The sequence below is a fragment of the Cygnus olor genome, chromosome 14 (genome assembly GCF_009769625.2).
Source record: "Cygnus olor isolate bCygOlo1 chromosome 14, bCygOlo1.pri.v2, whole genome shotgun sequence".
NCBI classification, from domain to species: domain Eukaryota; kingdom Metazoa; phylum Chordata; class Aves; order Anseriformes; family Anatidae; genus Cygnus; species Cygnus olor.
Window position 1 is genome coordinate 14,351,166 of NC_049182.1, and position 14,682 is coordinate 14,365,847.

At 43.4% G+C, this 14,682-nt stretch overlaps 1 protein-coding gene across 13 annotated transcripts in view; it reads right to left on the reverse strand.

The window, feature by feature from the left end:
- Window positions 1-619: 619 nt before the first annotated feature.
- Window positions 620-14,682, reverse strand: part of KCNIP1 (potassium voltage-gated channel interacting protein 1) — a 376,078-nt gene continuing 362,015 nt past the window's right edge. For all 13 annotated transcript variants that reach the window (XM_040573627.1, XM_040573626.1, XM_040573625.1 and 10 more), the window contains 6 exons: window positions 11,026-11,095; window positions 8,763-8,833; window positions 6,515-6,622; window positions 5,419-5,523; window positions 4,814-4,876; window positions 620-2,912 (listed from right to left, as the gene is read on the reverse strand). In XM_040573627.1, the coding sequence (XP_040429561.1) occupies window positions 2,865-2,912; window positions 4,814-4,876; window positions 5,419-5,523; window positions 6,515-6,622; window positions 8,763-8,833; window positions 11,026-11,095 (465 nt within the window). In that variant the 3' untranslated portion in view covers window positions 620-2,864. The remainder of the gene's footprint in view (window positions 2,913-4,813; window positions 4,877-5,418; window positions 5,524-6,514; window positions 6,623-8,762; window positions 8,834-11,025; window positions 11,096-14,682) is intronic.

The following is a 14,682-nucleotide window of genomic DNA, read 5'->3' on the forward strand; positions in this document are numbered from 1 at the left end:
CACAAGTCTCTGGCTGGAATGAGTGGGATCATAGACAAACACAGGATAATAACTGGTTTCACAAAGGCAATGACTGTCACGGCCAGAATTTACAATTAGAGCTATGTGAAATACTGCTACTGTGTGGTACTTGGCAAATCCTTCCATCTCAGCTACAGCAGACTCCAAGGGGAGCAGAGAGGTAGCAATCTAGGCCCTAACACCAGGTATGTGCAGGCAGGCCCTGGGCTCCTGCAGGACCACAACTGAAGCTGGTTATGCCTCGGGGGCACAATCAGGGCCAGCGTGGCTTTTAGCATCTCCCTCTGCCTAGCACAGCCCCATCATTACTGGGAACTGCAGACAGCCACAGCTGAGCAGAAGAGGAGATACCATGACCAATGGTCACTACCAGTAGCCTAGATTCAGCAAACTCAGAGTGACTCCAGAAATTAGTTTAACCCCAAGGGACCACAGTATCACACCACTAACCATGTTTTTGTTCTTTTGAAAAGGGCATGGTCAAATTCTGAAAATGTTTCAGGCTACACATGCCATCTCATGAGCACATCTGGAGCATCACTGTGAGAGGAGAAAGGCACTGTGCTAGCTCAATACAAATGCTTTTTTTTTTTTTTTAAACCAATGAAGTTACCTGCTTAGACTGACAACAGACAGATTGTCTTTAGGGATGGAGGAAAAAAGCAGGTTACTTATTAGATCAAATCGTGTCACTTGCTAAAGTGATTGCAAGAAGAATCGTGAAGGAACAGTGCGTTGTGCATTACTTCAGCTATAACCGATGTCTTTATCGAGTACCTATTAAATAAAAACCAAATAGAAGACACTGGACAACCAGAGGACAAGGCTACTCTCACAGCACTGCATCACTTACGTGAATCCCAGCACACTACTGGAGCTGCTATGCTCCATATCCTTGCTAGAAGGAATGGATGGTATTTGCATGAAGGCAATAAACACGACAGACGGAGGTGCCATATTCCTGTGTGCACGTAGCTTCTCCCAGTTGAACACCGCTTTCGATGACCACTGGTCAACTCAATGGAATATAGTGAAGGACCACATAGAAGCATATGCAGAAGCACAGTGAAAGGGGAAAATGTCCCATCTTGAAGAATAAGCATAGTATTACACTAGTACTTATCAGGCCCTACTTCTATAATCAGGAATATTTCAATAGATTAAATTTTTATAAAACATAGGGCTACAGAAATTAGGCATTCTATATATTGTGTTATAAAAAGCTTCCACTTACATAATATTTAAAATATATCTTCAGTGCCAACAGTATAATTGTAATATAGTATCTGATATAATAAAAATATATGCTTACTGGACAGGAGCGATGTTGGACTATGGCAGGGGATTCTCTTTTGTGTGTGGTTCGAGCAGCTGGCAAAGATGTTTGCTCCTTCCCTTCATTTCTCAACCATCAGCCACCTGGAAACTGCGACAGCACTGCGGTGTGTTACCTTTCTTAGAGTCCTTTGCAAATCAGGCTCTGACATGTTCCTCAGCTGAGGATCTACCGGGCACAATCCAACCTTGGTATAAATCCATTACTTGATTTTTTCTGTTTTCTTGATTTTTTCTGTTTTACTATAGGAAAAACAAACAAACCAACAACCCCCCAACCCAATGCTCTACACGGCATTAGTAGAAGTCCTATTTCCTTACAAGTCATGCAATTGCCTTGTAAGATAAAGATATTGATAAAGAAGGTATTAAATTACCCACAGGGACACGTGGGCCAGGCAGATGATTCTGACACTAATGTCAGCCAAGTAACCCCAATTAATCTTACAGGGCACTTTGTGGATGCCAAGGTCCTTAAGTGGAAACACAGCTGTCTCACCTAGGCTTTCTTCTACCCTAAGTAAAACTGGAAAGCTTAAATAAATCCATAGAGTGAAGAACACTTTTAACATCCAATGTAAAAATACAAGCATTCAAATGAGGCATCTAGGAAGCATGCGCCTAAGTACAGCCAAAGGACCATCGCACGGTGCCGCTGAGACGCACGCTGTAGAATCACTTGGTGTCCCACTATGTGCTGGGACTGCAGAGGGTGGCTGGGACCAGAGCAGGTATTTGTCTTCCTGTACCCCTGTACCAGCCCTTTTAAACCTGACTGATCTTGCAAGAACTTACCATCACTGAACAGGATTTGTTCCGTAGTTTGAAATTTATGTACAACACATTTTGCTCCTTTCTGGCTAACCCTGGCATGAAGTTCCTCTAGTTAACATGTTCAGGCATAACCACCAAACTCAGCATGGTGGCACCAGTGCATGTGAGAAGAGAAGCAGGATCTCTGCAGAAATGGAGATATTGGCTACATGGGCTGTCTGTTAACGTCCTATGTACATTTACTATTCATTTCTACAGATTGCCCTGGTAGATTTGATTTTTTTTTTTTTTGGTCAAAGCAGATTAACGGCAAGGCATTCATACAACATTTTGCCGTGTGGTAGTATGGACTGAGCTTTTCACTTGTAATAGATGACTGAGTAAGCTATCAACATGTGCTATCATATGTAATCAAGCTTGCTAGATTAAAGCAGGACTTGTGGCTAGCAAACAGAAGGGTGTATATTACTCATAGAACTTTGAGCAGCAGCTCTCTCTTGTCAGGTTTTATTAAAGTATTTGCATGCTTCCAAAATGAAATAAAGGTCCACCGACGTCTCTTGGGGAGGAGAGATGGGATCAGTTGCAATTGGTTGCCATTTGGTTGGAGATGTCATACAAAATCCTCACACACTGGCTGAATCAACCATGGCTGAACTGTAAAAAGCTTTCACCCAGAAAGGAGGTCTTTGTTACACACAGTCTCTGACTCCTCCAGCGCTCTCCAGACATGGCTACATCACGTTCTCAAAGAGCTGTAAGGATCGCATGATATTGTCATCCTGAAAGCAATGAGAAGACATTTTCAGCACTGATGAGCACAACTCCTACCTGGGCATGGCACAGGAGGGGCTCTGCGGGTGCTACTGCAGCAAGGCTTGCTTCTGCAGCACTTTTCATCCTCGATGAGCTTAAAGTGAGTCAGTAGTTGGGTCCTGATTCAGCAGAACAGTCCTCTCTTATTTTGGCACCTTAGCTGGCTTGAGGCATGCAGACACAGACTTTTCTCATAAGCTTGGCTTTCAGCATGGGCTGTGCTTTACTGAAGAGAGCCAGACACCGGCATCAAGGCTGGTGACTGTACAGAGCCCTCAGACATTGGTGCCCACTGCACTGCACCAATCCCAAATATGAAGATGTGTACTTAGCTTAATATGCTTCGAAAGCCCAAATGAAATTGCAGTTTTTGAACTGCTAAGTAAGCTGCCCTGAAGGACCGCTTCCTCCCAGAAGCGCCACCAGCTCAAAATCAGAGCACAGGAAATCCCAGCCTCTCTGAGGTTTGTAGATCCAAATGAGAGAGCTGCAGACACACTAGGGAAATACCAGATTGCTTTTCATGGAGCCCTGAAATTCTACTTTGAGGTAACAACCAGAGTAATATTCAAAAACAACGCCAACTTTTTTTCCCCGGGAACTGTTATTCCAAAAGTTAGAATAACTGTTTGCCTACAGGGTACACAAAATACACAATTTGCACAAAAATAATTTACCAAACTCTTACTGCTCAAGGTGAAGTAAAGGTGCTTCTACACTAAGACCGCTAATCACACATTGAAGACAAATAATGAATATGAAGAACAAACCACAACACAAATGCTCAAATTAAAGATGAGGTCAAAAATAAACTAAACAACCCCCCCCAAAATTAGACTTGCATTATGCATCTGCTACCAAGGATCTGACCCCTGAAATCCCTTCCTGAGAGAGCCCTGCATGTTGCCAGAGCCAGACTTAATGCAGGATGGGTGGGAAGCCAGTCCAGCAACCTGGGGTGAGCATTCACATTGCTCAGGTACAGAGCTCACGTCTGACTGCAGAACAAGAAAAATTCTCCTGGGAAAGTAAAATGCACAGGAGGGCTGGTATGCAATTACTTGCACCAATGTAAACTTTCTAAAATGCAGAGGCCATTATTGTACTCATTAAATAGAAGATATATCTCTGATCAAACATTCACACAGTTAATTACAGTCTAAAACAACAGACACTTGGGCAATTGTATGTTAATGCAGATGCTTGTCTTTGTGCCAGTGCTAAAAATACCAGCCAATATTTATCACAGCCAACTTAATGTATGGAATTTGCAAGAGGAATTTTGCAAGAGAAAGCTCATTCCCAAAACAGAAAAAAAACACCCTACTGCTATGATGATAGCATTTGCTTTTAATGTTTGACCTCAAAAGTATCAACTAGTTTCATAAGTCAATGCTATAATTACAAGGTTTTTTTTTTTTTTTTAGAGACCTTGGGCTCTCGACAGTTCCAGCAACAGAGTACCTGGTAACAACGTCCAGGGGCAGCATGCTGAGACTATGCCAGCCTCTTATAAATAAATAAATAAAAATACGGAGGAAGGTTAAGGGCACCATGAGCTTTCTCAAGAGTTATGTACTTGTCACAGAATCAGGTACTGCTTTCATTTCCCCGAGTGAATTGCACTGGCTACCAGTACTGGAAACAAAGGGGACCTCTCTTGCGATCAGTCCAACCCTACTTCCCTGATCGATTGCTCGCTTCACAAGGCACCACCAATCTTAAAGCTGTTTTTTTATTTTTCCCAGAGAGCAAAGGAAACCTGAGATCTTGAGCAGCATCTCCTTCAAATGGAGTTTGTCCAAAGTGAAAACAAATACTCTTGCATGAGCTAGACCTTTCATTGCAGTTAGAATTTTGTCCTTACCTCCTGACACGATTCAATAAACTCATCTAAAGTTACAACACCATCTTTGTTTTTATCCATCTTCTGCAAAATAAGAACAAACATTTTTTGTTTCCACAGATAATACTGCAGTTATAATACAATAACATTTGATGCAACTGGAATAAATCTAGGGCCCTTGACAAGCCTAGGTTACAGACTCAGTGTCACTGGTTAAATTTGCTGACAGCTAAGGGCTTGTTTACTCTGGTATTTGGAGAACTTTTGAGGTCATCTCCACCTATTCCCTCCTTAACATATACAGCAACCTCTGCCCATATTACATCGTTTATTTCTTCATAGCCTTGCTAACCAGCACCCGTATTCCTGTTTCTCTTTACGTGCAGTTGAGAGAAGAATCACAAAAGGACTATGACATGTGCAGAGGCTGCAGACTTGCTGGATTCATTATATCCCATTGCAAAGGGCTGGGTTAAGACAACTGGAGCACCTTGGGCTCAGGAATTCAGCAGACACTGAATTAGACTGGACAGCTGCTAGGGTTTGTTTTGGGATGCATAGCAGGGAACAAATATCAATGAATAGCTCAAGAGTTAACAAACCATTATCAGAAATCAAGTAAGTACCTGGAAGAACATTTCTACATGCTGCCTCGGAGCATCTTCCTTGAGCACTGGATACGTGTACTTTCCCATCATATCATAAATTGCCTTTACTATATCCATCATTTCCTGTAGTAGTGACATGACAGCAAAAGCACAACAAGGAAATTAGTAGAAATGATAGCACATTTATTTCTTTTACTGCCCTTTTCTTCAACCTCTCCTATTATGGAACAGCACAGACCTCAAGCTCATACCTGCTGTCACTCCCAAGAAGGCCTATACATGTGCATGCAGACAGATACATCATCAGATACGAGTTAACCCCAAAACCAAGTGCTGCAGCTTTGCCACAGCTGTGGCGGAGGCTCCTGTAGGAGCCCAGCCAACTGTAGTGCCCAGTTTCCTCCTCTGGTCGGGCAGCACTGCAGGATGTGTGCTGTGACATAGGAGCTCCTGGGGACGGTCCTCAGCTGCGAGCTGCATGCTTGGTCATGAGCACTGCAGCACCAACCCTGTCCCAAAGCCTCACAGAAGGCCAGGGATCTTCATGGCAGTCACTGGGACACTGGCCCTTCTCCACACTTTACCCCAACTGTCGCATGACTCGCTGACCAGCAGCAGGAACTGCTAACGCTCCAGGTACACAAAATAGTTTTGAGAAAATAGACCGAGATGTATTTGCAAAACATTCAGGTTTCCTTGCTCAAAAACAAGGCTTCCCACAGTGGGAACAAGCAATACAAGAAGATAAAACCAGATAACACAGGATTTTGAAGCAGTGCTGGGGAGTTGCAGTACTTTGGGAGAGCCCACACCATCCTCCCAGCACAGCCAGAAGCTCCTCATGCCTCAGGTACCTGCTGTCACCATCACCCTCCCCCCTTCAGAAAGGTTGCACTGCTCATAGATGTAAGCAAGATTTCACCTTAATTAAGGCTGTATAATACAGAAAAAAATATCTAAAAATCATGCAAAGCAAGATCACTGCTTTTACTTAGGCACAGATACTCAAGTCCAGTCTCGTATGCATTTAATTAGCTGCATGTAAAATTAAATATGCTATGCAACAGAAATCAGCTCTTCAGAAATCAACCACACGTGTCAGAAGCAGCCTTACCTCCTTGTTTATATAGCCATCCTTATTTATGTCATACAGATTAAACGTCCACCTTAGCTTTTCATGAACTGTTCCCCTCAACAGAATGGACAGTGCCATCACAAAATCCTGGTTCGAGGCAGAAGAGAGAAATTAGAAATTTTCTTAACATCCTTTTCTAACTCACCTTCTTCATAATGACAGTCAGAAGATGGATCTTTTTAGGATAGATGTATTCTCTGACTGAACTCAATGGACATAGCACCACCCATAAGATGACCAGAACAGTGTTAATAAATGTGTCTGAGGGGACTAGGAAAACACCAAGAGTCCTCAATTATTCAACTGCAGCCACTGTAAAGGCTGAGTTTATAAAATGGATCAGGCAGCTGAGCAAGGCTCAGAGGGCAGGAAGACCTAAGAGGTGCTGCAGCCTTAAATCCCCCAAACCTTGGGGTGAGGGGTCTGAAAACAGCACAGGCTTAACAGAAGACCCAGTCCCGGTCAGGCTTAGATTCCAAGGTCGATTACAGCAGTGGCTGCTCAGAGTTGCCAGGAGCAGCACGAGGTGCATGAGGCCAGGAGCTGGGACCACTTCCTTGCTACCCATCCACATTTATCATGCTTCGAACTCTAAATTCTGCACAGATGTAAGCATGGCAAAGAACATGTCTGATTTTTAAAAGCATCATTGGATGCTCTAGTGCAATGCCCCTCCTAGCAATGGGCTGCTGCAGGAAGCAGCCGTGCAGACTGCTGCCTCCTGGTTAAACACAGCTGGATTTCAACTGCAGCAGCAGGAGCTGATACTTTCTACCCCCCAGCCCAAGAGTGCTAGCAGTGTGGGTGGGACAAAGGAGGAGGAAGATCCAGCAGCTTCTCTGTGCCCACCTTGAGAAGGATGGAAAGGTTCCAGGCTCCTCTGTAAGTCAGGGAGCCTCAGGTCTTGTCCTCTGGCAAAATACAACAGATTTGACCAGATGTGATTCCCAGCACTAATTACTCAGTCTGGGACACAGCATTTTAATTGTATTTTTCGTTTACAGTGAAGTTATTGCTTCCAATAACTTTGATTTATTGTTTCTACTGCACAACGGCTCAGGCACCATAAGCAGCATTGCTATAGGGATTTATTAGTCCAGGAGGCAGTTTTCAAACTAAAACAACTGTACCACTCCTGGTACCCCATTTAACATACCTAGTCCTCCCTACGTTACCTCTGCTGGCTCTGCAAGGGGCAGTGCACCACTTTGTTCCTTTTTACCAAGGCTCAGAGGAATTAAGATTTGCTTAACAATACAAAAAAAGGGGACAAAATGCTTGTATTTGACAATCACTAAAGAGACAGGTTTGCCACAAAGGAAAGCTCAGCACTTTTTTTTTTTTTAATACTTGCCTAAGAATTCTGCTGTGTCTTAGTCTATTTACGTTTCTGGAAGTCTCTTAATGTTCTCCTGAGCAGCTGCCATATGCAGAACTCCCACTGCAGCCATTGCTACAGAGATGCATGTGGCAACATTCCCACTTTACATTTGATAAATTATTTCCTCAGTTGCACCTGGAAACTAATGGAGATCTTGGCTGTTTGGTGGCAAAAGCAGGACTGCTGATGATTTCCAGTTTTATCATCTCAGTAAACTGCCTTCAAAACCACGAAGCTCATTCTTCACTAGTCTATAACTTAGCATCTCCCTCTGTTGCCACCTGCACCCCCTACCACTAGGTGTGTGAGCTCTAAGGACAGCTATTTGCAGCCACAGGCCTTTTAGTTACGGGGTGGATTAGGCTTTCCTTAGGAACCAGCTAGCTGAAAGCCTTATTCAACATCTCAAGCTTAAAAATATGTAGTATATTCCAGAAACGTACCAATGTAACCCTGCAATGTATGGTAGCTGCAGAAAGCACAAGATTTACCAGCTTTTCTTTGACATCCACGTTACCTGTGCCACTCACTGGTCTCTCTCCATACAGGACCATTCCTGACCTATGTTTTCTCCCACATAAATCTCTGCATTTTTTCCCTACAGGATTAACATTTCCTGTGGCACTAACATGGCCTGTACGTTTCTTCAGTAAATGGAAGCATGTAACACCCTCTGCATTAAAAGCCTTTACTGAACTGAGTGAGATTTTAAAACATCAGCTGGTTTTAGCCAGACCTCTGGCACATAACCCAGGAAATCCTACCAGTCTACAATGAAAAATGGATGGAGAAGCTAAAACACAAGACGGAGAGAAGAGGCATCAAAACAACATGCAAAACAATCACCTCAAACTTCACCGAGCCGTTTTGTGCAGTGTCAAATGCATTGAAGAGATAATGGGCATACATGCTAGCATCTGAAAAACACAAAGGGCATTGATCGGTACAACAGTTCATTCGTTATACTCTAACACTCTAAGCAATGTTCATGACCTCATTTTCTTTCAGGATAAAAACAAACTGTATAGCATCGCCAGATATTCTATGAGCTAGTAAGTATTAATACGGACTAGCATACACCCTGCACCACCCCACTTAAAAAACAGCCTTGGATGCAAAATCTTGTATTATGGTAGACATGATCTGGATTATGGAGCTGTGCTTGAAAGAATCAGCAAAACCAGCACGTAAGCGCATCTTGAGGCAAATGTAGTACAAGCTTCAGCAGGAAAAGCAGGAACAGCACCAGAAGAGGGACTGAATCGTGTGTGCTTCCTTCCTCTGCCTTCTGCTTTGTGTAAAATACAGCAGAGGTCCCCAGGGACTGTCCAGCCCCAGCGGGATCTAGTTCCAGTAACACGAGTTTGGCCCACGGCTTTTTTTTTTTTGTTAGAGAACAATCTCATCTGAGACTTCATCCTTTCCACTCTTAAGGTGGTGGTTTCAGAAAACCTTTCCTATTGAGCAGAACAGCTCCTATGGCCACATGAAGGCCAGCTGCTACCCAGGGAAAGCAGTAATGGTATGCAGAAAAATAAAATCGTTGTGTGACCTGAAGACCTTTACTGGCCTGTTCTCCGCAACTCACAGCACTCTCTGGGTTTCTGTAGACCACCTTTTGAAGAGGGAAGTAGCTGACATTAAATCCACATAATTATTTCATTGCTATTTGAACAGCCATGCTCTCTTGTCTCCCCTATTCTTTGCCTCTAGAGCACAGCATTAGTCAAGCCTGAGTCTTCACAGGCTGTGTATGGGTGCTCGGGGAACCCTGGTGCCTTGCGCTATGCCCGCAGACAGGTGGAACGACCCAGCACCTCCTTGCTCCGATCTCTATAAAATCATTAAATATTTCCACACTATTCAAATCTGGGGAACTATAAAGCGTGCAGAAAACTTAAATACTTAAGTTACTGTCATCCATAAAGATAGAATACCTTGGACTTGAGAAAAAAACTAGCTACTTCATTTTTAAGAGAAGGATTGAGAAATAAAATAGCTCTACAAGAAAAAACACAGAATTATTAGTGGGACACTCCTACAAAATAAGTTTTATTAAGATAAACTGATTATCTAAGATGCTAAACTAGAAGGTTTTTGTTTTGTTTTGTGCTTTTCAATAGCATATAACACACATTAAGAAATACCAGACTGCTGGTAACATCTGGTGACAAATTTGCAAAACCAAAAATCTGTCAAGGAGAGGAGCAGGGTGTAACAGAAACATCACAGCCAGGATGACACTTTCTAGTAAGTCAGAGGTACTTCACTATCTCTGGGGTGCACAAGTTAATCCATGCAAGCCATAAAAGTGAAAGATAGTCTTTGAGAAATCTGATACCTCTGAATTTATAACACCAAGGTTACACAAACCATAAGGGAAGGGTGGGGGGGCTGCACACCCATCACTTATTTCATTCAATTGGAGAACAATATCCCCACAGGATGTAACCAGTTAGAAGAACATACAGATTCTTGACAGTTTTAAAAGGCAAGAACATACATTATTTGTGAGTTTTAATGCAATGCTTCAATATTCCAGTGTATGAAGTGACCTTGCTTTAGTCACACTAACACAAAAAATGATCATTTCAAGTAGTTAGGTGTTCACACATCAATTAAGAACTGCACCAAAAATTTCAGGGAAGTTTTTATTAATTTGCAGGCCAAAATGAGGTCTGTAATCCTTCTGTCCTAGCTAGTACACGCACAGCAGTCCAACAGCAGGGAAGCACAAGCACACTGAGGGGAAGTCATTTACCTTTCTGCTGCCCAGAAAGTCAGTACAGAAAACAGACTTAATCCCCAGTTTCTATCTCAGAGTAGAGCAGTTTAGTGGAGAATAAAGGGCTGACAACAACTAGCAATCTCTAAAGTGGGTTTGTCTATACTCTAGTGAAATAACTGTTCAAAGTGCCTAAAATAATTTTCTTCCACTGCTGTTTGTGTTTTTGTTTAAGATCCTGCAGACCTTAAGCTCAATTAACTTTTCTAGCACAGATTATCTGAAGTAGTTTTATTTCTAGCACAAAATAGTAGTTTTGCAGCCAGTTGGCCATAATGAATGTTAAGGCATGCTTCAATAAACCTCACAAAGTATTCTGCTTACCTCCATGAGGAAAAAACTGTGCATAGATCTGTTTGAATGTCTCTTCATTAACAACCCCACTAGGACATTCCTGTTGAAAAACCAAAACAAGAAAAAATAATCAAAAAACCACCCCAGCTCTGTAAAGGTTCATTTGCAAAACTCTACAAGCCCAAAGAGAGCAATTACACAAATCGCATCCCCGTTCCCACAGTGTTCTGGATGCACAAGCTGTGCAGCTGAAGAAATTAAAATAATTCAGACTGCCATTTCATCTTAAGCATCTCATAGACTTGGTTCACCATTACCAACATTTTTAACAGTGTTTTCAGCAGTGTTTAATCCCTGTTTTACAAGACAACCTGGAAAGGTAGCTCATGCCTTCTGTCACATGAAGCCCTCATCTAATAATTCTAAGTGATGTTACTGCCAGCTAACACTTCCCCATCCCCATCCCATGCCTCCACATATATTAATTCATTAATCTTCAGCATAAGACTGTAGCCAGATACCCTGACACCAGCTCCATGGAGGCTAACAGCACATACCAGCAAGTTCTTGCAAAAAAGCTTACAAGTATAAGGCTTCAGAACATAACATTTTAACCTGTTTATCAGGGCAACTCAAGTAAATTCAGGAACAAGTTTACCTTAGTTACGTGCAAGTAAAGACGACAACTGCAGCTTGGGGACCCAGCTCAATTCCTGACCCCCCCGCTGCGCTGGTGCCAGCTCCACGTCTCGCCCAGTGCAAGGGACCCCACTCCTCCAAAACGCAGCTCCGAGCCTGCCCCGGCTGAACCCAGAGGAAGGTCTGGAACCTCAACTGACCTTTGGGAGCTGACCTGATCAACACCGCCTTTTTTTTTTTTCCAGCAGTCAAAGAAAACCATGCAGTCAAAGCAAAAAAACAGCAGTCAAAGACGACAGAGGGAAGTTTCCAGCCCTGTGGTTATGAACACAGCTGCTTCCTCCCTTGTTCGGCCACCTTGAGCCATTCCTCAAACTTTTACCCATCAACCAGTTTTGAAAACTGAACCGGAGCAGAACGCCACCTAACCACGGCACCGATCCTTTGCAGAGCACAGGCTGATGGACACAAAAAAAGACAGCTTTCTCCCACATCTAGAAATACCGCCTGGCACAGACACCCGGGCTCTGTCCCCATCTGCAGGTGTCTGATCCCATTCGCAGCAAGTGCCACTGCTCAGCTGTAGCCAACACGTGCCCTAAAGAGCACGGACACACGGCATCCTGCACTGCAGACCAGAGGCAGATAAGTGCTTACTCCGGTAGCCTTACAAGTGATTCTATGCAGGATGAGCAAACTTAGGGAGTTTAAGAAAATCCCTTTGAATTGGTGGCACAGAAAGCCGGAAGAAGATTCAAGCCTCTGACTACTTATTCATGAGTTCTTTTGATTATCTTTTAAGAACAAAAAGGACTTTGACAAGAAATTCTCCCACCACAAAAAGCCTATAAAGGGAAAATAAAGGGAAAAATGCTTTTTTTTCCAAGCCTCTGATCTGCCAGCATTACCTGCTGCTGATGTGCATTCACTAACCAAGGAAAAGGACAGAATGAAGGAGAGAAATGGCTTTATCCTGCACAGTCCCAGAAGAGGAGCAAGCAGGGGTACCTTAGGCAACACCAGAGGCAACTCCTTAACCACACACAATCTATGCCTGTTTGAATTAGGGCAATTAGATTGGGTTCCTTCCCCCAATTCAGAAGAGATCCTATGTCTTTGACCTGCCATTTTGGTAGAAAGCCATTACTGATTTGGGATTGATTTTAGCTAAATAAAGGTGAATTTGTTGCTTGAAAAGCCCTAAAGGTATCCTTCACTCGCTGCCCTTCCATCAGCTTGGTTTAAGCATTGCAATGAACACCCAGATGCTGAGGTCTTGCCCTCCCTGGGCAAGACCCCACCCTCCTCCAGCACCAGCATTCAGGGCTTGCTCCAAAGCAAGGGGCTGAAAAGATTGACTGGGGCATCCACCACCAGGGGCTGCAGGACCAGACCTCAGCTTGTCTTTTGCACAGAAAACTAACAAAACTTTCTAGTTTTGTTGTCATGAGACAGCATCCAGTCACAGGTAGAAGTTTTCTTTCTGACCACGGCAACGCTGAACCACCCCATGGCCCATTCTGGGCCTCTGCCAAACTTCAGAGGCCTGCACACGACACAAAGAGGCATTCCTTCCTTTCATCTGGGAAATATGAATATAGAAATCACCAAGAAATCGCCAAGAACCGCAGCCAACCACCAGTGACCCGTGAGCCCAAGCCTGAGGAGTGCAGGCAGGCTGCTGCGGGCCTTCTCCTCACAGCGGTGAGGCCTCTTGTGGCAGTTGTCATTGGGCCCGATTACCATTTCTGGATTTCCACCTGATCCTTATTGCTCCTGATGCTCCATCTGGAAGCCAAACAAATGCTTGCATCAAGCCTCCAGGAGTGCTGGGGAGAGGTAGCGCTGGCATTGATCACCCTGCTTAGCTCTGTGTAACTGGATTGCTTTCAGACACATATGCTACTACCAATTCATTTGCACTTAACTGATCGCAATTTTGTTTTGTAAGAGTCAAATAATGCTCAAGAGGCCTCATTAGTGCTACAGCACAACTTAATACAGCTGACTGAAAGGAAATCTCTCTTGTGAGAAGGAGCAGGTAAGCTCCGTGCCAGTCTAAATTCCACTGCAGACAGCAGAGGTTTACTCATTCAAGAAAAATTTCTTGGCAGTACGAAAAAGCACAATCCTTCACTCTAGCATACAGAAAGCCCTCCTTCATCAGCAGTGGGTTAGATTTCAGATCTCTCTCATTTCTTTAACCTATGAATTCTATCAAAATGCCTAGCACAAAATGTGAATGCTTTTTCTTATATTGTTGTCAAGTACAGAAAAACCCTGCATTTTCCAAAACCTAACTACCGAGCATTGCCACTGACAGCATGAGCCACATATATGAATCTACCTTCTTAGACTTCTTTTAAAGCCACAAAGGAGCTGAAACCACATTATGAGGAAAAAAAATCAAAGAAAAACGTACTTGCTGTACTTTCTTCTGCTGGAATCAGAAATTAACTTCATTGATTGTTTCCAAAGATGTGCAACGCAGCCAAGCAGGGATTATCAGCAGAACTGAAAGGGGGCTATGCATAACATAACCAGCCCATCGGGACTGCTTCTGGCTAACTCAGCCAGCACTGGACAAGGAATGCTCAGTAAAACCTGTCCTGCTGAACTGGAAGCATCAGTTACCTGCCCACAGACTTTCCTGTGTTCAGGCTGCAGAATCCAGATTTGCATCTCTAAGCAAATAAACATCCCATATATTTATTCACCTTCCCATGTTCTCCCAGAGACATGCGTATACTTGGGGAACTATGAAAATATCAGAACCCCTACCTTGCTCACGCTGCTTGATCTCCGAAAACCTGATTTGTTCCAGATGATTACATCTCACACTATGCTCGTTCACCCACTGCAGATTTGCTAAAATATTTGCACTAAAACGAAGTCAGAACATCTCTAACAGTCCCTCAGTTGTTCTGTTTTGCTGTTTTCTGATTTGGTATTAGAAAGGTATCCCTGGCAGCCATTTCCTCTAACAGTACACTCTCTCCTGAAACAAGCAGAAAACTCCAGAAAGATCCCAACCCTTTTACATTTATG